Raw genomic sequence first — 25,442 nt, forward strand, 5'->3', positions numbered from 1 at the left:
GACAAAGCAGAAAGCGCATAAAAGAATTCCACACTGTGGATGAGACTGACAGGTGGGTCCACCCTGGAGGGAGGCCAAGCAGCAGAGTCCAGGGGCTGGTGACCCTGAGGACCACGGCCTTGCATGGACTCAGAGCACTGGCCCCATGAGGCTCCAGGTCCAAGACCTTGGCTGCCTGCCTGGACACTGCGCACACAGGGCCTGGAGGACAGGGAGCAGGGAGGGTGCAGGGGAAGGGCAGGACCCCAGGAGGAGGGGACAGACACAGGGAACAGTGTAGGATGCCCGCCCCAGAGCCAAGTGCCCCCGCATAAGAGGGAGCGTCCCTGCTGGGCTGCGTCCCCAGATCCTCAAGGTGCCTCCCAGGGCCATTGTCCTGTCCCTATGTTCCCACCTGGATGCGTCCTGACCTCCCTGCCCACACCCCATCCACTACTGTTCTGACCTCCCTGCCCAACCCACCCCCCACCCCATGCAATAAACCCCATGCATCTGCTCTGGGCTCTCGTCTGCACCCTGACCAGCACTCAGAGGGCCTCGGGCAGAGGGTGGTGGGATAGAGACAGAGGCTGCAGCCTGGTCCGGGTGCCCACGGGGATGGGGGAGCTGGGTGTGAGAGATGCTTGCAGTAAATAGAACAGACTACCCCGGGGGCTGGTTTCCTGCTGTGTACCGAGCACGTGCTGAGGGCGTTGAGGCCCTTGCTCCCACCACACCCCACAAGACGGCAGAGGAGAGAGGGAGGAGAGTGGTCCTTGCCTTCTTGGCTCTGGCGGATGGATGGACGGACGCCCAGGAGGAGGGAGCTGAGCCCTGTGGGAGGAGCAGACGCTCCTCCTCCCCCCGCCTCCCACTGCTCCCAGGCAGTATGGTGGAGCTGCCCAGACAGCATCAGCCCCAGGCCAAATGACACCCTTCACGTCCTTCAGACACGAGGCAGGGCAGCAAGGAGGCCGTGTCACATCTGTGGGAAAGATTCCAGAACTTCCAGGGAGTCCGGCTGGGCCAGCTGGGTTGGCCCAGGCATCTGTGTGGGCCGCTGGAGGACACACATGAAGCGGGGGCACCGGCTGCCCGGCCTCTCCTCCCTCTGGGCCCCTGCAGTCATGGCCCTGGAGAGAGGGCCCCTCCTGCTGCTGACCCTGAGCCTGGGCCTAGCCAGTGCCCAGAAGACTCTAGAAGAAGTGCCGGTGCAGCCAGGCTTTGATGCCCAGAAGGTAACCAAGTGGTCAGGTCCCAGGCTCAGCCCTGGGACGAAGACACAGAGCAGGTGTTGCAGGAGGCGGTGCCCGGGGATCAGGTGGGCAGCAGCGGGGTGCAGGACACGAAGGGACAGAGGCTGGGTGAGGGGTGTTTCAGGCCCAGATGCCGCCTCCCTGGAGGGTCAGCCGGTCCTCGGGGCGTCTGTCCCGCCTGTGCAGGAGCAGGTCTCGTGTTCCTGCACAGCTGGCCCTGGCCCTGGGCTGCCAGGGGAGCGGGGGCGGGGTGGGAGTAAACTTCTCGGGAGAAGCTGCAGCACAGTTTACAGCGGTCAAGGCAAAGCGCTCAGACCCTGGGGGTGGGGCCAGGCCCGGAAGAGGGGTCCCCGGGCACCTGGCCAAGCATTGGTAGTGTCACCACTGGGACGATAGGAAGGGGCCAGTCCTGGGGGCTGGGAGGGGCCCAGAGTCACTCCTGCCCTGCTTGACCCGCCTGCCCATCACCCACCACTGGGGAGTGAGGATGGTGCTGGGCAGGAGGCAGCGAGAGCAGTTCCAGGACTCGGTGGCCATTCCAGGGCATCCCTCACCCTCCCTGGACTCCACCAGGGGATGAAGAACCGGACAGGGAGACACAGGAGGAGCTGAAGGAGGTGGGAGAGGGAGAGAGGGCAGTGAGGATGGGGACTGGGGGTAGAGGAGGGCAGCCTGAGAGAGAAAAAATGTTTACAAGAAGGAAGTAGACCACTTGTCCTCTGGCCTGGGGCCCACGGGCACTCACCAACACATCCCCCGGCAGTGCTCAGTGCTGGTGCTGTGGCCTGAGAGCCAAGACTGGGGGCTCCAGGTGCCACACAGCCAGGGACCCTCACCTACCTGGCACCCTGCAGCCCTGCAGGTGTAGGGACGCTGGTTGACCATCCAGCTGGCCGCCAGCCACGCACACCTGGTCTCCCCAGCCGACCCCCTGAGGCTCGCTCTCCATTCCATTTGGACCTGGGACGGGGACCTGGAGTTTGTCTTATTCTGGACGTAAGCATGGCCCCTGCGGCTCCTCGCGGGGTTCTCATATTCAGGGGTCTCCCCAGGGACAGTGCCAGCGGTTAGAACCAGAGGGACACACGGCACTGAGCTGGGGGCTCCAGACCCTGCCTGAGAGTTCTCAGGTTTAACTCTGGAGGCTCCGAAGCTTTACGACAAGGGGCCGGTGGGGCAGGCGCACACAGCCGGGTCCTGGGGGCACACGCCCTCCCTGCCTTGTAAGCTGCAGAGTCCTGGGTGGGGCTGTGCTTCCAGCCCTGGGGGCCAGTCAGGAAAATCTGCAATGTGAGCTGTGCTGAGCTGGGCAAGGCTCAGGACAGTCTGCGCCCTGCGCTGAAGGCAGTTATGGCCACGGCCTTGCCGATGCTCAGCCACAAACACCACTGCAGTGGCCCGTGCAGTCCCAGGGTCCGTCGGCACACAGCCCACCCTCCCCACCAGGTGAAAAACTGAAGACCTCGGGGTGGGGGAGCAAAAGGCTTGGTCTATGCTCAGAGCCCACGTGACCGAGATAGCCAGGATCGGGTCCCCACCCGAGACCTGAAGCTCCGAGCCAAGGACAAGCTCCAACCCCTTCTGGGGGGGGTTAGCTCTGTCCCAGAAATAAGAAACTCCCCATTCCTGGCTCCCACCCTCTAGCCCCTCCAGCCACATCCCGGCACCCCGTGGGCCTGCCCTCCTCCCTCCGGCTGGGTGACCCTGCTGAGCCCGGGGAGCTGAGATCCTTGTGTGGACACCAGGGACGTCAGCTGGGGGTGCCTCTGACGTCCCCCTGGGGCCTGCGCCGGCACGACGCAGGGGCCAGGAGGCAGGGGGACAGGTGAGCAAGTGTCAGCTCCTTTCTCTTTTCCCAGAGGAGAAGGGGTGTGCAGAGGGGTAAACGTCACCGTCCATCCGGCTGGGCCCCAAGGCCAGTACCAAGGCTCCTGTGAGTAGCCCAGCCCTCCGGCCCGGGTCCTGCACTGTCCACGGGGCGGGACTGGGGCCAGAGGAGAGGGGCGTCACCCGTCACCAGCGCGGGGTCTCCCACGGTTGAGGGAGGCAGCAGCATGCACGTCCGCTCGTCAGCACCGACTGCAGCAGCCTCATCCTCTACGTCCGCTTCCAGGACGGCGGCGAGACCACCAGCCTGTGGGCGCTGCTGGGTAGGTGGGGTGTCCCCAGAGCTGGCCGGGCCTGCCTGCCGCTCTGAGGGTGCGGGCGCCTCCTCCCCCCGCCCTCAGGTGGGGCGCCCCCACTCACACACTCACACACTGAACCGGTCTCCTGCCTGCCCCGTGCTCGGCGTGTCCTGGGAGCCTGGACACCTGGTGACAGATCAGAAAACCCCTCCCTCATTTACCCCTGGGGGGCATGGCCAATGTGGCCATGAGTCCTGGTGGGCTTCAGAAAGCAGAAGAGCCCCGGGCACCGGGGAGGGAACGGAGGGTGGCTGTGCCAGGCAGTGGGGGGTCACAGCGTCCTGAAAACTAGACGGAGGTGAGGGTGGGGCCAGGGGCATCCCGGAGACAGGGACCGACAGAGCCAGAGCCCCGGCGGCTGAGGTCATCAGTGTTGGAGGGCCTGGTGACACGGCAGCAGGCGACTGTGAGTGAAGTGGGGACCCTCTGGGGGTCCTCGGCCGAGGGGAGAGGCCCTGACTCACCCCTTCAAGGAGTGCCGGCTTTCAGAGGAGACGAGGCAGTGAGGTGACGAGAGCTGCAGCCACTGCAGCAACCGGGCAGCGCCGCTCCAGCTGGCAGGGAGCCGGGCGGAGGGGCCCGTCTGAGGACAGTCAGGGCCTCTGCACTCTCAGCCCCTCACCACCAGCAATCTGACTCCAGCCAGAAGAATGCTCAGGGACCCCGAAGGGCTGGAGAAATACCTTGAGGACGTTGCAGAATTCCAGCTGCAAAAAGCCCCCGTCTTCAACCTCGATGGTAAGCGCTGCCCTCAGCCATTTCCCCTGGCTCCCAGGCAAGCTGGGCCGAGGTCTGGAGCCTCGTCTTTCAGGCCTGGAACCCCCACTGGTAATAATAACCAGGAGACCAGAGCAATCAAATCCAGGGCCAGCCTCCACAGGACGCCCGAAATGGTCAGGCCTGTGCTGGGCACCTCACCTGCCAGGTCTCACGAAGCCAGTATAACGTGGTGATGTGGGCACAATCGCCATCTCCATGCTATGGAGGTGGACACTGAGGCTCAGAGAGGTTCAGAAACAAGGCCAAGGTCACACAGGCGGGAGGAGGAGCTGGGAGGCATGGGCCTCTCCCCTGTACCCCTCCCCTGTGCATCATTCAGTCGATCAACAAACACATGGGCCAGGCCCTGCTCCTGGAATTTGGATGCGTGTGGAACAAGACAGACCTGGTCCCGTGTGCAGCTCACACGGGACATTGCAGTTCAGTCACCTATTTGTTAGAGTTAAAGGCTGCGGAGGAGGGAACCGAGGAGGGTAGGAGAGCTGGGCTCGCAGAGCTCTTGAGGGTCATCGTGAGGGCACCAGGGCCATGGCAGGACATGAGCCGCCGTCGGGGTGCTGGATGGCAGAGGGCAGGGTGATCCAGGGACAGACAATGCTCATGTGCTGTGATTGACCGACTGACTGATTGATTGGTTTCAAATCCCCACCTTGCTCTCTTCCCTCCACAGCCCTGTGTCCACCCTCCCAAGTCTAGTGAAGCCACCGCCTGAGTCTTCCTGCCGTGTCCCCTCCAGCCCTGCTGCCCTCGCCTCCTTCCCTTCCCCGCAGCTTGCCACCTGAGGAAGCCCTCCAGCCTGGGACCCTCCCTCTCCTTGCCCCCTTCCCAGCCTCTCCCAGCCTGACCCACGGGCTCAAGGACACTCTGGATGGCGAGGAGGGGACAGGTGGTCACCCAAGCTCCTGGCCACAGTGAGCACAGTGTTGCAGTCCGGTGGAGGGAGCCACCTCGGTGTCCTTCAGGGATGGTGACCCTGCAAGGGGCTGGGCGGGCACCCCTCTGACCTGCCCCCACCTGCTTCCTGCTCTGGGCGGCTCCAGAGAGGTGCTCTGGGCTCCTTGAGCCAACGCAGCATGTCCCCGCCCAGGTCAGAGGGACACTGAGTGACCACAGTGCCAGCCCACGCTCCCCAGAAGAGCCAGGTAGACACAGGCCTGTGTACCTGCGTGACAGGTGAGCTGAGACAGGTCACCGGCTCTCCTCAGTCAAGGTGAGGGTGGTGCCTGGACAGAAGGTGCCCTCCTCTTCCCTGGGCGAGCCAGGCGCCACCCGCGGCAGGACAGGCTCTTAGTAAACTGGGTTGGAGGCCTCAACACTCACTGTCTGGAAACGCCAGAGACAAGTGTGACCAGATCCTGCCCCAGAAATGCCCTCAGCAAGGACAAGCCTCCCGGCAGGCCACGCCTCAGCCAGACGACTTCCACCACGGCCAACACGTGAGGTCAGCACGGTGGAGTGGACCACTGGCTGCCTGTGCGGCGTCGCCCTGCAGCTCAGCCACAAGCCGGTGAGGACAGGCGCTCGGAGCGCAGACGCTTCCTACGCACCAGCAAACCCAACCAGAAAAGCATAACAGACACACCGTAACCAGAAAGCACACGCTCGTGCGTTTAGGAAGAAACTGCAAGAATTTACACAGAGAAATTTTTAAAAGTGTATCCTTACCCCGGGGCACTGAAAAACTGACCTGAATAAACAAATAAGTGATATTCCTGCATGATCTTCGACATCATAAATATTTAATAATCCTCAAACTAACCTATACGTTTCAAGCAATCAATCAATATTCCAATGGGATATTTTCTCCCAGCTGCAAAACTGAATCTAAAATCCACATGAAAGAACAAAAATTTTGAAATCTTTGAGAGAGAAGAGTAATGCAAATTGACCTACCATTCTACCATAACTAATATGAAAGTACAGCGGTTAAAATCGTGTGGCACAGCTCAGGGACAGAAGGAGGGGTCAGTGGAACTGGATGTAAAGTTAAGAAATGAACACAGGAAATACCACTTAACATATCACACAAATAATCCACCTTACAAAGCATTGTTTAATCCAGAAATCATGTTAGGGGAAACGGCCAAGATATTTGGAGGAAAAAAAATAAGGTTAGATCTCTAACTCTGCACATTATCTTAGAATTAATTCCTGATTAATTCTGAATGAAAAGAAACTTTGAAAGTTCTATAGTGTCTGTAACTTGGGGATGGGGTGCCGACACTACGGATATAAACGTCAAGGGAAAAGATGGTAATTGTGGAAACCTTGAACTTTGGTCCATCAAACGCACCATCAACAAAATTAAAATACAAACGACAGCCTGAAATTAATGTTTTCAACAACTGTGACCAAGGGCCCACATCACATCCGTGGATCTATTACATACATCACAGCTCACCCAAGGAGGCAGGACACCGTATCAGAACAACGAGCAAGAGACGGACACCAGTCCAAGGGCTGATACTTATAGGTCAAAAGAAGGTTCCACTTCATAAGTAATACAAGAAAAAGAGGTGCTATTTTTGCTTATCAAATTTTTGGCAAAATGAAAAAAGTTTTAAACCTCAATTAGTGCCCACCGGGTGGGGAGCACGCTCCTGTGAGGAGGGATGGAAACAGGACAGACCATCCTGGCGTCACCCGGTTTCACAGGCCTTTTAAACAGGTTTGTTCTTGGACCTGGAACTTCTAGACGTGAGCAAGTTTACCTGCTTTCCTCCCCAAGAAAGCCAGGAATTTGCTGTGCTCTAATATTGATCCTGTGGCTTTTTTAAAGCAGGATCTCAGGACCCCTCTCGATAGATCTCCCAGGCGTACCCATAACTGGCAGGAAAATCGTGTGTGTCTCTCTTAGCTCAGTGTGGGAGTCCTACTTGCCCTCTCTCTCCGGGTCTGACCCGAGATAACTGAGACCAATTACTGTCTGCGTAGGGCCTGTGGCTAATGGAATGTTTATTTTCTCTGTGTTGAAACTTGTATAGACGTTTTTAACTGAATTCTGTCCACTCTTTCCCATGAAGTGCCTGTCAATGCTCCTTAGGGTGTTAGAGTTTGAATTCCCATGATTTTGGGTTTCGTGCTGTGCTGGTTTGCTGGGGCTGCCGTGACAAAGCACAGCGGGCAGGAGGCAGAAACAACAGAGGCTTGCTTCCCGAGGCTCTGGGGGCTGGACGTCCGAGGTCGAGGTGCAGTTTCCTCCCGAGGCCTCTCTCCTGGGCGTTTGGACAGCCGTCTTCTCCCTGTGTCCTCACGTGGTCGTCCCTCTGTGCGTGTCTGTGTCCTGATCTCCTCTCCCATAATGTCACCAGGCCTATTGGATCAGGGCCCACCCTACTGACCTCGTTTTACCTTAATCACCTCTTCCAAGGCCCCATCTCCAAATGCAGTCACATTCTGAGGTCCTCTGGGTCAGGACTTCAACATATGAATTTGAGGGGGGAACACAATTCAGGCCATAACACTGACTAACCCTGCTTTTTCTCCCATAAAAGAGGGATAAGAGGAGATCCTTATTGTGACTTCAAACCCTCCACCCCATATGACTCTGTAACCCGTCACTGTCATGAACAAACGGTCCTGCACCCTCCCTCCATGTGACAGACAACCTCCCGGGGGGACAGCCCCTCTCCTGGACCTCCAGGAGCCCCACATCTCCCAGCTGCCCACGTCTTCCTCGTCACTCTGAGCACTTTTGAACTTGCGAAAGAAAACGGCCTGAGCAGTCCCGCCTCCCTGCCACACCTCAGGCAGCTTGAGGACATGATTCTGTTTTCAACTCTTTTTCTCTCCTCACTGCGCCTGGCAGAATGCCTCCACTGCAGAGCTCGGTACATGTCTTTTTAAAAGCAAATTAAATGCCTATAGCTTGAAACAAATGAACTTGACATCCCTCCTTGTAACAATAGAAGAAAGGTAAGTATTTGGTAGAAAGTCTCTAGTTCACCCACGTCTGATCACACACTGGACAGACGGAGGCTATTCGAGGGGTCAGACGCAGCAACACACACCCCAACACCAAGGAACACACTTGACCCCTCGGGAGTGCGCTGAGGAGTGTTTTGTTTTTCCTGTGTGTATAATCCTTGGCCCTCTTTCGTATAATATTTTTTCTGAACTAGAGTCTTTCTCCATTTAAAAAAATTTTCATTCATGCCTCCAAAATTATCTCCAGGTGATCTACAATACATAGATACTAACACCACTGTGTATTAAACATTAATAGCATCCTTTTATTCTTTATCTGGCATTGGCCAAACTGGATGGTTCAAAATGGCATAGAGAAAAAACTCTTTTGGACGGGTGTAAATTTTTATTTCTCTCGAAACTGGAAAGTGTTAAGATGCCCTTTATGACGAAGGATGGTTGTGGCTCACCCGTCAGGCGTAAGGCGCTGGCCAGTCACCATTTCTCTTTGGAGAGCTGGGCCACCTTGACGTACTGAACCTGCGGAGGCGGGTAAAACGTAGCGTCCCAGTTGTATTCTGGTGACAGCAGCTTGGTGGGTTTATTGAGGAAAAAGTATTTGTTCAGGTGGCTTTCGTAGGTGCTGTCCAGCCCTTTCTTGTTGTCCTGAGCAATCCCTTTCAGACATTCTTCGATGAGGTGTAAAACCTCCAGGGGCGTGCCCCCAACGAACGCACTGTCGTAATAGAAATCCCCCTGACCGAACGGGATGCAAGCCGCTGATTTGCGCCTCCTCTCGTAAGGGAAATTCTTGGTGTCTTTAAAGTACCACCAGGCATGGAGCTGAGCCACAGATGTGCCCAGGGTCTCCACCCCGACGTCATTCTGGAAGATCTGGCTGATGGCCATGCTGAAGAGGAAGTCGACCTCGTCCTGGATGTGCTGTGTGATCTGCTCACTGAGGCTGTTCATGCGCATGACGTGGAAGTCATGCCACCAGCTCTCTTCTTTGATGGTAAATACTTTGAATGTCTGAAGAGGCCCCGGCTCCAGGTCAGGCACCCTGTTTAAGTTATCCACCGTGATGTAAAAGACAACTCGGTAGCCGGTCATGAAATGCTTTATTGCTGATTGTAAGAACTGCTCCAGGTACTGGTCTGCAATGCTGCAAAACACACATGCACACAGCGAGGCAGACGCCTAGTTCCCAAACACTTCCGGGAGAATACACGTCACCAAACGTGTTATCTAACGTGTGAGCCGTTGATGCTACAGAACTACCAGTAGATAAGGGGAGAGGGGTCAGGTCTGCAGCGTCAACTGCACAGGTTAGTGAAAGAGGATGTCATAAACGGGGGTGGCGGGGGGCCGCTGAGAAAAGCCTTAAAGCTTTGCAACACCGTTGGGAAGAAAGAAAGAGCACTAAATGGATATTAGTAAAAAGACGGCGCAGCTGAGGAAGGAGAAAATAACCACACTACATTTTTGTACAGGACAGCCAGAAGCAGTGGTTACGGTAACAATGAGCAGCCCTTTGGAGGCAGAAGATCCATGGGGCTCATCGCATTTTCCCAAATAAAAAAGGACAAAGGTTAGTGGCCCTTACCTGCCAATGGCAAAGACAGCCAAGCCCGTGGTGAGGTTCTGCTTTCTGTAGTATTTTTCTAGGACCTGTCTGTTGAAGGTGCCTTCCCATATGACGGGAGCCAGCCAATCCGTGGTCGTGATGACCTCGGGGCGTCTCCTGTTCAACAAACAAGAAGCAAGTGAAGCAGGTGCGGCCTTTGCCGTGACAGCCGCAGAGGCTGCCGGAGCGACAGCGGCCAATGCTCGTAGGGCACCAACCACGCGCCGGGCACAGCGTTCAAGCGCATTGTCGCTTGTTTCGTCCTTGCAGTGCCCTCTGCAGGGAGCGCCTTTAGGATCCCTGTTCTTCACGAGGGGAAACAGAGGCTCAGATTGGTTGGGTGAGCTGCCCAACACCACAGAGTTGACCCATGTGAGTCAAGATGCGAGACCCAGCCAGTTTCCACTTTCGTCGTCACACCGCCTGCCTTTTGAGCCCAGGGGCCCACCTTCTCTGAGCTCTGACTGCGCTTAGACGTGGGCACCCAGACGCAGAACATCGTCTATCCCCCGAAGCCAGTGCTGTGCGCACAGCACCACTGCCACCCGAGTGTCCTGTGCTCTCCTGCCTCCTTCTTCCTCCTCTCCCTCCCCTTTCCCTAAGAGATCTAGAGGAGGCTTTTTTTTACCTTCTCTCTCGTGCCTTAAGTCCATCAGTATAATCCAGCAGAAAAGGGAGAGAGACATTAGATTTGCTTTCAATAACAACAAACTAACAACAGTGTTTATTTATATTAAGATATGTAAACCTGGTTCAACATTTGAAAATCATTTCTGCAGCAAGAAACTACAAAAGAACAATCAACTGACACAGAAAAAATTGTTATACAAGGTCCAACACCCATTCAAGATAGAAAAAGAAAAGCTCAGAAAAACAAGAACAGAGGGGAATTACCTGAACTTGATAAAGAGCATCTACAAAAATCCCACAGCTAATGTCATACTCAAGGGTGAAAGACTGAATGCTTTCTCTCCTTACAATGGGAACAAGGAAAGGACGGCCACTCTCACCAACTCTTATTCAACAGAGCAACGCAAGTTCTAGCCACCGAAATAAGGCGAGAAAAGAAAATACATGCATCAGACTGGAAAGGAAAAATTAATCCTGTCCCTGTTTGTAGATAATTTGATTGTCTACATAGAAAATCCTAAGGAATTTACAAAAAAATCTCCTAGAACTAATAAGTGAATTCAGCAAAGTTACAGGACACAAGATCAGCACACAGAAAAAATTAATCTCATTTCGATATACTAACAATGAACAAGCAGACACTGAGTTTAAAAACACAATGCTACTTACAGTTGCTCCCAAGAAAATGAAAGGCTTTGATATACCTCTGTGCCCATTAGCAGCCGTTCTCCACCCTTCTCCCTGCAGCCCCTGACAGGAACTGATATACTTTCTGTCTCTGTACATTTGCCTATCCTGGAAATTTCATATAAATGGAATCATATCCTGTGTGGTCTTTTGTGTCTGGCTTCTTTCACTTAGCATGTTTTCAAGGGTTATCTATGTGGTAGCATGAATCAGTACTTCATTCCTTTTACGGCTGAATAATATTCCACTGTATGGATAGTGTTTATCCACTCATCAGTTGACGGACATTTTAGTTGCTTGCATTTTCAGCTATTATGAATAATACTGCTATGAACATTTACATACAGTTTTTCTGTGAACATATGTTTTTAATTCTCTGGGATATACACCTAGAAGTGGAATTTCTGCGTCATATTGTAATTCCGTGGTTAACTTTTTGAGGAACTGCCAAACTGTTTTCCACAGCAGCTGCGCCATTTTACATTCCCGCTAGCAGTTTACGAGAGTTCAAATTTCTCTACATCCTCCCCAACACTTTTTGTGGTCTAACTTTTTGATTCTAGTCGCCCTACGATCTTTATACATCATAGAGTATGAAGTGGTATGTTATTGTGATCTTGATTTGCATTTCCCTGATAACTAGTGATATCAAGGATATTTTCATGGGCTTATTAGCTATTTGTATAAGTTCCTTGGAGAAATGTTTATTCAGATCCTTTGCCCATTCTTTTTTATTGCTATTTGTCTTTTTGTTGTTTAATTATAAGAATTCTTTATATATTCTGGATATTAGACCCTGATCAGATATATGATTTGGGAATATTTTTCCCACTCTGTGGGTTGTCTTTTCACTTTGTTGATAGTGTCCTTTGATTTACAAAAGTTTTTAATTTTGATGAAGTCCATTTAACCTATTTTTTCTTTTTTGTTGTGTTTTTGGCTTATCAGGTTGAGGAAATTCCTTTCCATTCTTAGTTTATTGAATGTTTATATTACGAAGGATGTTGAATTTTGTCAAACTATTTTTCTGCATATATTGAGATGATCATGTGGTTTTTTTTTTTATTCTATTAATATAGTGTATTACTTTGGTTGATTTTTGTGTGTTGAATCAATCTTACATTCCTGGGATAAATTCCACTAGTTTGTGGTGCATAATCCTATTTATATGTTACCCGATTTGATTTTCTAGCATTTTGTTGGAAATGTTTGCATCTCTATTCATACAGGATCCTGATCTGTAGTTTCATGTAACGTCTTTGTCTAGTTTTGGGATCACAGTAATACTGGTCTCCTAGAATGAGTTCTCTTCTAATTTTGGGGAGAGTTTGTGAAGGATTGGTATTAATTCTTCTTGAAATGTTTGGTTGAATTTACCAAGGAAGTCATCTGGTCCTGGGCTTCTCTTCATGGAAAATTTTTCATTACTAATTCAATCTCTTTACTTGCTAAGGATCTATTCAAATTTCCCTTTCTTCTTGAGTCTAGGAATTTGTCCTTTTCATCTAGGTTATCTAATTTGCTGACATACAACTGCTCACAGTATTCCCTTATCATCATGATTACTTCTGAAGTTTGTAACTCTTCATGTTAGTAATTTGAGTCTTCTTTTTACTTGGTCAATCTAGTTAGAGGTTTGTCAATTTTGTTGTTATTTTTCAAAGAACAAATTTTGGTTTCATTGATTTTCTCTATCTTTCTATTTCATTTATTTACTCTTTAATTTTCGTCATTTTTTCCCTCTGCTTGCTTTAGTTTAATTTGTTCTTCATTTTCTGTTTCCTTAATGTGTAAAGTTAGGTTATGAACTTGAGATCTTTCTTATTTTTTAATGTAGGCATTTACAGCTGTAAATTTCATTGTAAGCACTGCTGTCACTGCATCCCATAAGTTTGGGTATATTGTGTTTTTATTTCCAATCATCTCAAAGTATTTTATAATTTCCCTTGTTGTTTCTTCTTTGACCCATTGGTTATTTAGGAGTGTGTTGTTTAATGTCCTCATATTTGTGAATTTCCCAAATTTCTCTTTGTTATTGATTTCTAATTTTATTTCATTTTGGTCAGAGAAAAACTTTGTGTGATCCAAATCCTTTTGAATTTATTGAGACTTATTTTATCATGTAATAACAAAATGGTCTACCCTGGAGAATGTTCCATGTGCATTCAAGAAGAATGACTATTCTTCTGTGATTGGAAGAATGTTCTATAGATGCCTCTTAGGTCCAGTTTGCAGTGTTCTTCAAGCCTTCCATTTCCTTGTTGATTTTCTGTCTAGTTGCTCTGCCCATTACTGAAAGTGAGGTTTTGAAGTTTCAAACTATTATTATTGAACTGTCTACTTCTCCCTTCAATTCTGTACATTTTTGCCCATGATTTGGACTCTGTTGTTAGGTGCATATATGTTTCTAATTGTTATAGCTTCTTGATGGATTGATTCTTTTATCATTATAAAATGTCCTATTTTGCCTATAGGAACAATTTTTGTCTTTGTCTATTTTGTCTGATATTAGTATTTCCCTGCCAGATCCCTTCTGGTTACTGTCTGCATGGTATATCTTTTTCAGTTGTTTTAGTTCAACATAAATTAGGTTTGTGTGTCTTTGAATCTAAAGTGCCTTTTGTAGAGAGCATATAGTGGGATCATTTTTAATCCATTCTAACAATCTCTGCCTTTTAATTGGAGTGTTTAATCCATTCACAAAGCATAATAGCACAGTGGCCATTTTCCTATTTGTTTTCTATATGTCTTATGTCCTTTTCATTCTTCTAGTCTTCCATTAATGCCTTCTATTGTGTTAAATAGATATTTTCTAGAGTACCATTTAATTCACTTCTAGTTTCTTTTACTATTTGTAATTTAGTTATTTCCTTAGTGGTTGTCTTGGGAATCACAATATCTTAATTTATAACAATCTAAATCAACTAATGTCAACGTAATTTCAATAGTATACAAAAACTTTGCTTCTATATAGCTCCATTCTGTCTCCTGTCTTTGTGTTGTTATTCTCATACTAATTACATCTTTATCACTTTGTGAGCATCAATACAGATTTATAATTATTGCTTTATGCAGCTGTCTTTTAAATTAGATTAGAGAAGAAGAGAATTACAAACAAAAATACATTTAACCTGTCTTTCATATTTACCTATGTAGTTACCTTTACTCGTGTTCTGTATTTCTTTATGTGGACTCAAGTTACTGTCTAGGTCCCATTATTTCAGCCTGAAGGACTCCCTTTAGTATTTCTTGTATATCTGTTCTGCTAGTGACAAACTTTCTCAGCTTTTGTTTTCTGGGAATATCTGGATTTCTTCTTCTTCTTCCCCTTCTCATTCTCCTTCTTCTTAGTTTTCTGTATGTAGAAGCAGAAGTCTTAGTTGGCAGGTTTTTTCCTTCAGCATTGTTTATGTTTCATCACACTGTCTTCCAGCCTTCACGACGTCGGATGAAAAATCACCTGTCAGTCTTGTCGGATCAGTTCTCTCCCGCGGCTTTCCAGATCCCTTCTCTGTCTTTGGTCTCTGGCGGTCTGATTGTGACCTGTCTAGTAGCGGGTCTCTGAGTTTTCTCACCTGGAGTTTGCTGAGCTCCTTGGATTACTGATTCTTTCTTCTGCTGCTCAAATCCACTGTTGAGCTCCTCTAGTGAGCTTTTTGGTTCAGACCCTGCACTTTTCAACTCCAGAATTTCTATTTGGTTTTTTTTTTATCATTTCTATATCTTTATTGATATTCTCGTTTTGGTAAGACACTGTCCTCATACTCTCCGTTAGTTCTTTGCACATGGTTTCCTTTAGTTCTTTGAACTTTATTTAAAATAGCTGATTTAAAGTCTTTGTTTAGTAAGTCCAACCCCTGGGCTTCTTCAGGGATCGTTTCTATTGCTTTTCTTTCTTGTGTACAGGCCATACTGTCTTATTTCTTGGCATGCTTGGTAATTATTGGTTGAAAAAATGGATAATTTATACAATATAACGTGGTAACTCTGTAAATCAGATTCTCCCTAACTGAGCAGAGATTTCAGTGGCCAAAAATGACAAAGAATACAGACTTTATAAAATTAGTTCAGAAAAGTCATTAAACAAACAAACGTAACAACAAACAGCAAAACAAAATCTGGAGAGGGAGAATCTGACTTGAGGCCATTGTGGAGCTGGAGAGGGGCAATCAGTGCAGGGCAAGTTACAACGCCACAAAGCTCACTTTTCTTACTGAGAGTCAGCTGTTTTTCTTGAGCAAATTCTCCCTAGATGGGTGCAAGCCTTTGGTTAATTTCCAGAGTTTTGCAACTCTGAAAGAGTTCATTATAACAATTTTTGCCAGTTTTCTCATTGGTTTTATGAAGGAGAAAAAATTGGAGGTTATTACTCTATCATTTTTGGTGACATAACTCGAGACAGAATTTTTTCCCATTCTATTGGCAGCACCAAGCCTCAGAAAGCAAGGGGACCTTTAGGAATTTACATTGGGATACCCGCTTTGGAAAATGATGAGCACTGACTTCTAGGTCAGATAGTCAAATGCCTGCCACCCAGTGGATCCACTTCTGCCCAGGTGAGGCTCTTGTATGCATGTACCAGGAAACACACGTAATGGTCACAACAGCACTCTTCATAGTAGCAAAGCACAGAAATGATTCAAGGGGCCAGGATGAATAAAATGGTATATTTTTTTTGTGAGGAAAATCAGCCCTGTGCTAACATCTGCCAATCCTCCACTTTTTTTTTTTTTTTTTTTGCTGAGGAAGACTGGCCCTGGGCTAACATCTGTGCTCATCTTCCTCCACTTTATATGGGACACCGCCACAGCATGGCTTTCCAAGGGGTGGGTCAGCGCGCGCCCGGGATCTGAACCGGCAAACCCCGGGCCGCCACAGCAGAGCGCGCGCACTTAACCACTTGCGCCACCGGGCCGGCCCCTAAAATGGTATATTTCTACATTGGATTATTATACAGCTGTCCAGAATGAATTACAGTGATATGCAAAATTTGAGTGAATCTTAGAAATACAGTATCAAGGGAAAATGTAAGTCCTGGAAGATTACATAAGCTTGATAGCCTCATAAAGTTACAAACAACTAAAATTCAAAAATAGGCTTTTTTTCAGAATGCATATAGACGAGATAAATTATATAAAAAGGAAAGGAAGAGTATAATCCACCAGGGTTCAGGATGTTGATTATTTCATAGGTGGAGGTGGGGAGGGCAAGGTAAAGGGATGAGAAAGAACATAAGATGGATGTAAGTTTTTGAAGATTATCGTTTTTGTTTCATGAAGCAAAAGCAAACTAACAAATAAATGAATATAAGCAGCTTTTACATGAACCAATGATGAGAGCGTGTCGTGAATCATGAACTATGATAATCTAATTCTGAGCACCTGAAGTCCATTAAAAATATATATATATGTAAAAGAAATTCACAGGAGATTAAACACAGTGAATGATAAACATATTGAATATGCTCAAATGCAATAATTACAGAAATGCAAATTGAATTGGGATATTTTAACTAGCAGTTTTGCCAAGAAAAAAAGATTTTATGATACTTCAGTTTATCCACCGCAGATAAGAAAATAAAATGGTACAATTATTAAAAGGAAATTTGGCAACTTACACCAAAATTTTAAACGTCTGCCTTCTTTGACCTAATGACTCCATTTGGGGAATTTACCCCACGGATAAACTTACTTGTAGTAGCCCCAGACTGTAAACAACCTAAACCAGGAGGGCATGGGTCACAGGAGTGATGGTTTATCACCAGGAAGCAGGAGACAGGCCGCTCCTCTGCTGCTGGTGGGAAATCAAGAGCCATGAGTGGCATTTTCAAGCTGCCTCCAAAGAGATTCTTTCACTAAATAAACCAGGAAGGGTAAGCCAAGAAGACTGTGTCACTACTAATAGCTTTAAAAATTAAAACTCCAACTCCTGGACACTCCCCAGGATAGCTGTAACTTGGTGATTGGAAAAACAAACCTTTGACTCCAAGTTGAGTTCTATTTTGTGTGTGCGAGCAGACATTTCGTTCTTACCTAGGATTAAACCAGTCTGAGAGCCGAAGTTCTTCCACTTGATTCCTGGGGGCCAAGGGAAAACCGAGTTATTACGAGCATTCCATCCGTTCAACAAGTATCTCCTGAGCCCCGGTGGCACAGCAGGTTCTACAACTGGGAACGCAGCCCCAGCCCCTGCCCTTGGAAAGACTACGGCAGAGAAGGCGGCCTTGAGCAGACACGACAGTCCCAGTAGCGGGTGCTGATGGGAGTGGCAGGGCCCTGTGGGAGCATAAGTGCCACGTTCAACCCAAATTTGAGGCGAGAGGAAGCCACTTGGAGAGGAGATCTCTCACCCGGGTCTGGAGGGAAACAGGTGGTCAGCAAAGAGGCGTGGGGGGATGAGGTGACGGCCAGAGGGAGGAAGGCAAGAAAGAGTGTCGTGTCGGGAGGAAGGGTTAAAAAACCAAAACTAACAGCAGTTAGACAATGTGGATGCAGACAAAACGTGGGTTTAATCCACCCGTCCGTCACCCAGGAGTGGCTTTGTCAAGTGTGGAGGGACAGAATTGGAGCAGGTCAAGAGTCCGTCTTCAATTTTCATTTAGACACGAGTCATCCAGAGTTTCATGGTGCTTTTAAGCCAATTATTCAATTAATGAGCTTATTAGGCAACTTCCTTCTGTAACCCTGGGCTATTTTGTAAAGAAGAGAAATAACTTTGAGAGGGCAACTGTCCTGACAATATCAGAGGGGAACTTTGCCACAGGTACTGCGTTACGGGGTTCCTCAGGATTGCCGGGGCCAAATGTCACGAGAAACAGGCAGTGACAAAAAGTGACAAATGGAAACTTTAGTAAAAAGTCGTCTTTTAGAATGCTGATCTTATGAATTCCTAGGAAACGATCGACAAGTAGAAAACGTGGCTGGCTGGAGAGCGGATCCTGATGTAAAGAAACTATCACCCTCGAGAGAGATGCTTGTACTGCAGCAAAGTCAACCTCGTCCGGGGGAGCAGGTGAGGGGCTGAGCCAGGGAGACTCAGAGACGGATTCTTACGTCATGGGTCAGAGGTGCCCTGGGCTCTATGTCGTTTCCTCCTTCACAGCGGGCCGGGACCATCAGCCCAAACTACCTTCTCACACCTCTGATCACTTTTAACGTGGGCCACGCAAGCCTGTTTACAGCCTGCTTTACAAATCCCACAAAACGGCACCCAGCATCTGCTCACCATGGAGAAACCTGGGACCCTGCTGCCCTTCGGAGCTCCGACCCAGGAAAGCCTTCCTTGCTGCTGGCTTCAACCACACACATAGCCCCCTCCCTGACTCCCCTTCTGGGTGGCGGCCCCGCCCTACTGTCTCCAGAAGCTCTGCTGCCCCATGAAGCTTGCACAATACTGCCACCTCGTGTCCTGCCTCTTCCTCGATCAACACCAAACTCCTCGGACACACACGCACACACAGTACATACATGCTAATCCACACATAGATATGCATGCGTGTAGACTATTTCTGAAGTGACAGGCAAGAAAGATAACAGAGGTTGCCTCCACGGACTTCAGCCTTTGGTTTTCTGTCCCTCCTGGTTCTGTCCCCATTGGAACCCCCCTGGCTCCTACCAGTTTTGCTTTCCAGTTTGTAGAATCCTTATTCAACAAAGATTCCTGCTACCTGAGATGCCTCTCCTGTGGGGAGGTTTGCCAGACAAACTAGAGGATGCCCATTCAATTTGAGTTTAAGATAAGCAACGAATAACGTTTTAGTATAAGTATGTCCCAAAATATTGCGCGGGGAATCATTGCTAAAAGTGATTCATTGTTTATCGAAAATTCAAATGTAACTGAGTATCTTGCATTTTTATTTGCTAAATTTGTCAATCCTATCAGTAAATGATTTATTCTTTAAACAAAAAAAAATCATTTAAGTTTTGAATTTGAACAAACACCTATTGCAATTTGGATACCAAAAACTCTAGAATTCAGAGTTATTTAGTCTCTTTTTTATTCTCTTTTTAACCAAATCATTGCTGATGCTACTATATGCAGGCGTGATGCCACGGTTCTGGGGCACAGGACGAAATCTGTGCTGTGACTTAGCGTGTGGTCCGCTGTGTCCTTTCTGCAGAGGATAGCCCGTCATTACTGTCTTCAAAGAGATGACCTTAACAATGTGACCATTGGCCAGGAGTCCTTTCCTTAAGGTAAAATGCGGCAGGAAGACATACCACACAAAATACACAATACCCAAACGGTGGGGTTAATTTTTTCTTCTTTGATTTTGCATTATTAATTGTTTTTATTTCCCCTTCTTTTTTAATACTTTATATTTAGAGCAATTTTACAGAAAAAAACTGTAAAGATGGAATCCCCTGCACCCGACTCCCCCACCATCAAGAGCTTGCATTCGTATGGTACATTCCTACAATTCACACAGCAATATGGACACACCATTGTTGACTCCAGTCCACGCTTCTGTCAGATTTCCTTAGTTTCTGGCTAACGCCTCTTTCCTCTCCGGGATCCCATGCAGGACCCACAGGACACTTGGTCCTCACGTCTGCCTCGGCTCCTCTCAGCTGTGAGTTTCCTGGACCGTGTCATGACCTGTCTCTGCTGATGCTGAACTTGACCACCCGCTGAGGCCATGTTTTCAGGCTTCTCCACTGTACGGCCTCTCTTTCTCCCCCTTTCTGTACCGTAATCTTTATGAGAAATACCGTGGCCGCCCACGCAGGAGGAGTGGGGGTTATGCGCGGTCATTACTCCACATCCTTGAGGGGAGCATCTACACCAACTGTTTGGAATTCTTATGAATGGTAGATTTGTCTCTTCTCTCCCATTTATTTATTAGTTTATTCAGCCATTTATTTATATCAGTGTGGACTCATGGATATTTGTTTTATAGTTTGGGTTATAATCCAACACTACTTTGCTTTCTTGTTCAAATCTTTCCCGCCTTACCCACTGGGAACTCTTCCAGGTGGCGTCTGTGCTCCTTTGACATACTCTCTTCAACACAGAGGTTTTTATTTTCTTTTTTGAGAATTTCCTTATATTTTGGCACTATAAGAATATCTTGTATATTTCCTGCCCCAGCCCTAGAATCAGCCATTCTACAAACTGGTTTTGTAGAATAATATTAGAGACCAAGATGTGGGGCTGGGTGTGCTTGCTGCCGCTGGGGGTCATTGTTTCTAGGCCCTCGCAGCTGAGAGCAAGGAAATGTGTGTGTGTACACCAACCCATGCGTACACTCAGATCTAGAAATATGTCCACGTGTAGCTCTGTGTTGTATGAAGCTGCACATGAGTGTGTGCCCACGTCTCCAGCTCTAACCCATCACCACGTGGACCCAGAATCGCTGCCGGGACCCCCGTGGGCAACGACTGTCTCAGCTGGAGACGGCACCGCGTGCGGGTCCCTCGCTCCACTCACTCCCAAGGTCACTCAGGTCAGCACCTTCCCCCACCCTCTCAGTGAGCTTGTTTCGGGCGTTTCTGAGACAGATTATTTTGTCACATTCGGCACTCCTTCCTGGGACCTCTCAACCTCCTAGATGATTTTTTAATTTATATAAGCTAAGCTTCACTCTTTGTGCTGCAAAGTTCTATGGTTTTTGAAAACTGCAGCATCGTGTGTCCACAATCGCAGTGTTGTACAGAATAGCTCCACTGCCCCCCAAATCCTCCGTGCCTCACCTATTCACCCCTCTCCCCCACCCCCACCTCCCCAAACTCCTGGCAACCACTGTTCTTTTGCCATCTCCATAGTTTTGTCTTTTCCAGAATGTCGTATAGTTGGAATCAGACACTGTGTAGCCTCTTCAGGTTGGTTTCTTTCCCTTAGTCATATGCAATTGAGGTTCCTCCTTATCTTTTCATGGCTTGCTAGTTCATTTCTTTTTAGTGCTGAATAATATTCCATTGTCTGGATGGACCTCAGTTGGTTTACCCATCCACCTACTGAAGGACCTCTTGGTTGCTTCCAGTTTTTAGCAATTATGAATAAGGCTGCTATAAACATTTTGTGCGGGTTGTTTGTGGACATAAGTTTTCAAAACACTTGGATAAATACTCAGGAGCATGATTGCTGGGTCATTGGAAAGACTATGTTTAGCTTTGTAAGAAACCGCCAAACTGTCTTCCAAAGTGGCTGTACCATTTTGCATTCCCACCAGCAGCGTATGCGAGTTCCTGTGGCTCCACATCCTCACCAGCATCTGGTGCTGTGAGTGTTCTGGATTCAGGTCCTTCTAATAGGTGTGTAGCAGTATCTCATTGTTTTAATTTGCAATTATCTAATGACATATGATGTTAAGAGTCTTTTTATATGCCTATTTGCTATCCGTATATCTTCTCTGGTGATATGTTTATTCAGCTGTTGCCCATTTTTTAGTTAAGTTGTTTGTTTCCTTATTGTTGAGTTTTAGGAGTTCTTCGCATATTTTGAATAGAAGGCTTTTATCAGATGTGTTTTGTAAAGGTTTCATCTTTAAAGACATTGTCTCTCACAGCAGGACTACTTTTCAAACGGCATCTGGGAAGATTGCATTGCTTGTGAAGGAGACCACGAGGCGTGGGCATGGAGGAAGTAAGAACTGCAATTTTTCTGCATGAGAGAATTTCAGCAGGTCAACAAACGTGTCCCCCATACACACGCTGCCATAGCAGGTGGCTTTTAGTCCTGTTCACATTAGACACAAGATGGAACTCTGAGACAGTTTACAGTTTGTCTGGAATCACAACCCAGTGCCGTCTCTTCCCTTGCTGTATTTTTTCTTCCTGATATTTATTATGTAAAATGCGACCTTGTTGACGGTCTGTTTTATGTTTATTGTCTGCCTTCTCCACCTGGAATGGAAAACTCCACGAGGGCGGGCACTTTGGGTCCGTGCTGCTTCCTCAGCCCCTGGGACAGAGCCTGGCACCCAGACAGCACTCAATAATAACTGCTGAACGTTAAAAAAATGAAGGACTTAAAGTATGTATCCTTTGCTTTGTCCCACAGAGATGAGGTAGTGTCTGATCAATTTTGAGAGTATTACTAATATCTTTGAACAAAACTCAGTGGTTTAGATCATCTCTGCCAATACGGCAGGTCATGATTCATCAATATTTTAGATTTACCTGGAATGACGCTCAACCAGTATGAGTGATACAACACATGAAATCATTAACAGCATTTTTTTTCTTTTAGAATTCATTGTCTCCTAGAGGAAAAAGAAGAAAGTAGATTTTAAACAGTAAAAAGTGACACCTTTGCCAGCTTCTAACGACAGATCAATGGACTCATCTATAGACATGGGGACGCCAGCCTGAGTGCCTGCTTCTGGAACGCCCAGGCTTAGGGAGAAGGCAGCTTGACTGGGGCAGACCTCTGCTGGCTGGAATCTCCCCGGGGTGCCGCCCGCTCCTGTGGGGCCCGTGGGCCCACAGCCTCAGACACGCCTGTGTTCCTCTTGAAGTCCACCTTGATTGCATAAAAGAAATGCAACAAATCTCTCCACTATACAGCTGTGGGAATGAAATGAGGTCACGATGAGGAAGTCTTCCTGAACTAGGAGGATGTCAACTGCCCCCAAAGTTGACTTTTTATTCTTTCTCCTCGCAGAAATAGTAAGAGGGATCCTTTATTCCAAGACTGTGGTTGTCTAGCCACATGAGCTCTCTGGGAGGCAGATGTTTGTAAACAGAGATAAAGTCTAAACTAAAGGTGTTCGGTTCTAACACAGAAGTTCTGGCTTCAGCCAACGCCCCGAGCTCATGTTGGAAGTTGTACGTGGGATTTCTTTCACAGCCTGTAGGGTCCCGTGTTGAAGCAAATAGAGGTCTCTGACACTACACGTCTGAGCATCCGTTTAATGAGCAAGACGCGTTAGGTCCACACCGGCCAATCCAGTAGCCTCCGGCCAGATGTGGCCATTGAGCACGTGAAACGGGGCTGGTCTGACTTGAGATGTGCTGTGAGAGTACAAAACACACTGGGTTTTGGAGACAAATGTAGTACGAAAGAAAGGAATTAAAAAATCTCATCAATAATTTTATATTGCTCATATATAGGAACAATAATAGTCTGGATCTACTGCATTAAATACAAATATATTATGAAATTTAATTCACTTGTTTCTTTTTACCTTTTGTAATGTGGCTACTAGAAAACTAGACGTAACAAACACAGCTCACATTATATTTCTACTGGACAGTTCTTCTTTAGACAACACCACACTGGGCTGGCTTCCACTGGGCACAGTTTCATGTCCCCAAACTGTGACATTGACCACCTCTTAAATTCCAGGGCATTAGAAATGCCACCTAGATGGGATAGGATAGGGGTCTGTTCAGCAGTGTCCCTTGGTGGCATCATTCCCAAGGCAGGCGCCACTTCTACCACCATCATGCAGACTTTCCTACCTCCCTGCTGATGGGTCCTGGTGCCTTGGTAAGCCAGCCAAAGACGTCCTATGAGGACAGACTTTGTCCAGGGGTTCTGTCCTTGGGTCTTTGTACAATCATGAGCCCAGTGCTGTACCCTACTCTCGTGGGCCGGAGCCTTCTGAGGGTGGTGATATCAGCAGACCCTTTGATGATGCAAGCATCAGAAAGTCACAGTCACAATGATGCATCTGCCAGCAGTGGCTTCTCATGGTTGCCAGATGACGGGACTTTGTCCTGTTGGAAAAATTAAAGGATATTTTTAACTGCTCTGTTGCTTTTCACTTCCTCTGCTGTCCCTCCTTGCTTCCTAATGCCTGATCCTGGCTCACAGGGAGCTATCTTGCATGGTGTGTGTGTTTATGTTTATGACGGGGCAAAGGGCAGTAGCTTTCCCTCTTCGTCCTCTGGGCAATGTCCAATTCGCCCCAAGACAGCACGACTCTTCTTATGCTTTTCAGAATGTTTTTTTAAGTACTCATTTTTTCTGATTATAGAAATAACGTTTTTGTGTTATGAGATCTGTCAGATGCAACAAAGCACAATGAAATGATAACCGTGTGGAACCCGCCGTCTTGGGGTAACCACCTTAATTTGTGATCGTAATGTGCATCTTTATTTATTTTGCTGAAACAATCAATGTTTCTTCTCCAGCTTCTGAGTCCTGCTCAGAAAGTCCTTCCCAACTTTAAGAGTATAAGAATAGTCTTCGATATTTTCCTCTAATTCTTTAACAGTTTGGATACTTGGGGGTTTTCTTTTGGCGACTGCTTTACCATGGTCCTCCGGTCCCTCTGAGACCCGACTCTGTCGGAGGCGGGGCCACCATGCCTTTTTTACGCGCGGAAAACCAGTCACCCAGCACCATCTCCCAAGCGGCCCATTGGAAATACAAACCTTCTCGTGAAATAAATTCCCATCTGTAAACTCTGCCCCATTGATCTATTTATCTATTCCTGCAAATATACTACACTGTTTTAATTACTGTAAGTTTATACTGTACTTAATGCTTTATTGAGGTATAACCGAATCTAAGCTGCACATATTTAAAGCATGAGATGTGGCGAGTTGTGACATGTACACAATGGGACACACGTAAACCCATTTCCATCACCCCCCAAACCTCCCCATGCCCCTCTACAGTCCTTCCCTCCCTCCCTGCACCCCAGTCCCAGTCCAAGAGCCGTTGATCTGCTTTCTGCCACTATGGATGGTGTGTATTTTCTGGAATTTTATATAAATGTACTCTTGTGTGTGCCTTTTTTGCTCAGCAAAATTATTTTGAGATTTATCCCATGTTGTTGCGAGTATTAAGAGTTTCTTCCTTTTTCCAGTAAGCCAAAGCAAACCAACATATCCACAACACACGAGGTTCTTTTCAAACATTTTTTATGACTTATTGTTCATCCGCATCCCTAAGTGATTGTCCTGGTCTCATAAACTATCCTTTTGGAATCGCGGCTGTGATGATGTCAAAGGCACAGATTTATTTGTAGAGAATTGATGTTTTTATTATATGGAGTCTTTCCATCCAGGAATATGGCACGCATCTCCATTGTTTTCAAAGCTTCTTTGGAGTTCTTCAGGAAAGATTATCATTTTCTTTGTGTGGATCTTGCTCATTTTCACATTATTTCCACTATCATCGTGAATAAGACCTTGTTCACTGCATTTCCAATGACCACCATGTGCATACAGGAAGGCGATTGCTCTGCAGACAGCCAGCCACCTCACCAGCCTTCTCGCATGGTGAGGTGGAGATCTGCAGCACGTGGAGACCACGGGACTCCTCTTTTCCAGTATGTACCCTTCTCTTCTGTTTCTCTTCATGTATTTACTGTGGAAGCACCTCAAATGCATAATAATTAGTCCTCCTTTTGTCCCATTCTTGTCTTTGGAAGACGGCTTCCAGTGTTTCACCATTAGGAAGGGTGCTCACTGCAACAGAGCCTTCTTGTGGAGGCCC

The 25,442-nt window shown here is 47.6% G+C and overlaps 2 protein-coding genes across 2 annotated transcripts; one reads left to right on the top strand and one right to left on the bottom strand.

Annotated features, from left to right (window-relative positions):
* Positions 1–1,106: 1,106 nt before the first annotated feature.
* Positions 1,107–5,116, top strand: LOC147913162 (lipocalin 1-like). The gene is given in 7 exon segments (XM_087419605.1): positions 1,107–1,217; positions 2,098–2,231; positions 3,095–3,172; positions 3,256–3,296; positions 3,299–3,385; positions 4,064–4,159; positions 5,031–5,116. Coding segments are annotated over 7 exon segments (633 nt in total).
* A 3,486-nt stretch (positions 5,117–8,602) lies between these two features.
* GLT6D1 (glycosyltransferase 6 domain containing 1) lies at positions 8,603–18,845 on the bottom strand. The gene is made up of 4 exons (XM_087419606.1): positions 18,796–18,845; positions 17,084–17,128; positions 9,714–9,851; positions 8,603–9,272 (listed from the first exon to the last, which is right to left on the bottom strand). The coding sequence occupies exons 1-4, from the start codon at positions 18,843–18,845 to the stop codon at positions 8,603–8,605; spliced, it is 903 nt and encodes a 300-aa protein (XP_087275732.1).
* Positions 18,846–25,442: the final 6,597 nt, after the last annotated feature.

This window comes from Ceratotherium simum, chromosome 29 (genome assembly GCF_057802395.1).
Source record: "Ceratotherium simum simum isolate JZ-2026a chromosome 29, ASM5780239v1, whole genome shotgun sequence".
NCBI classification, from domain to species: Eukaryota; Metazoa; Chordata; class Mammalia; order Perissodactyla; family Rhinocerotidae; genus Ceratotherium; species Ceratotherium simum.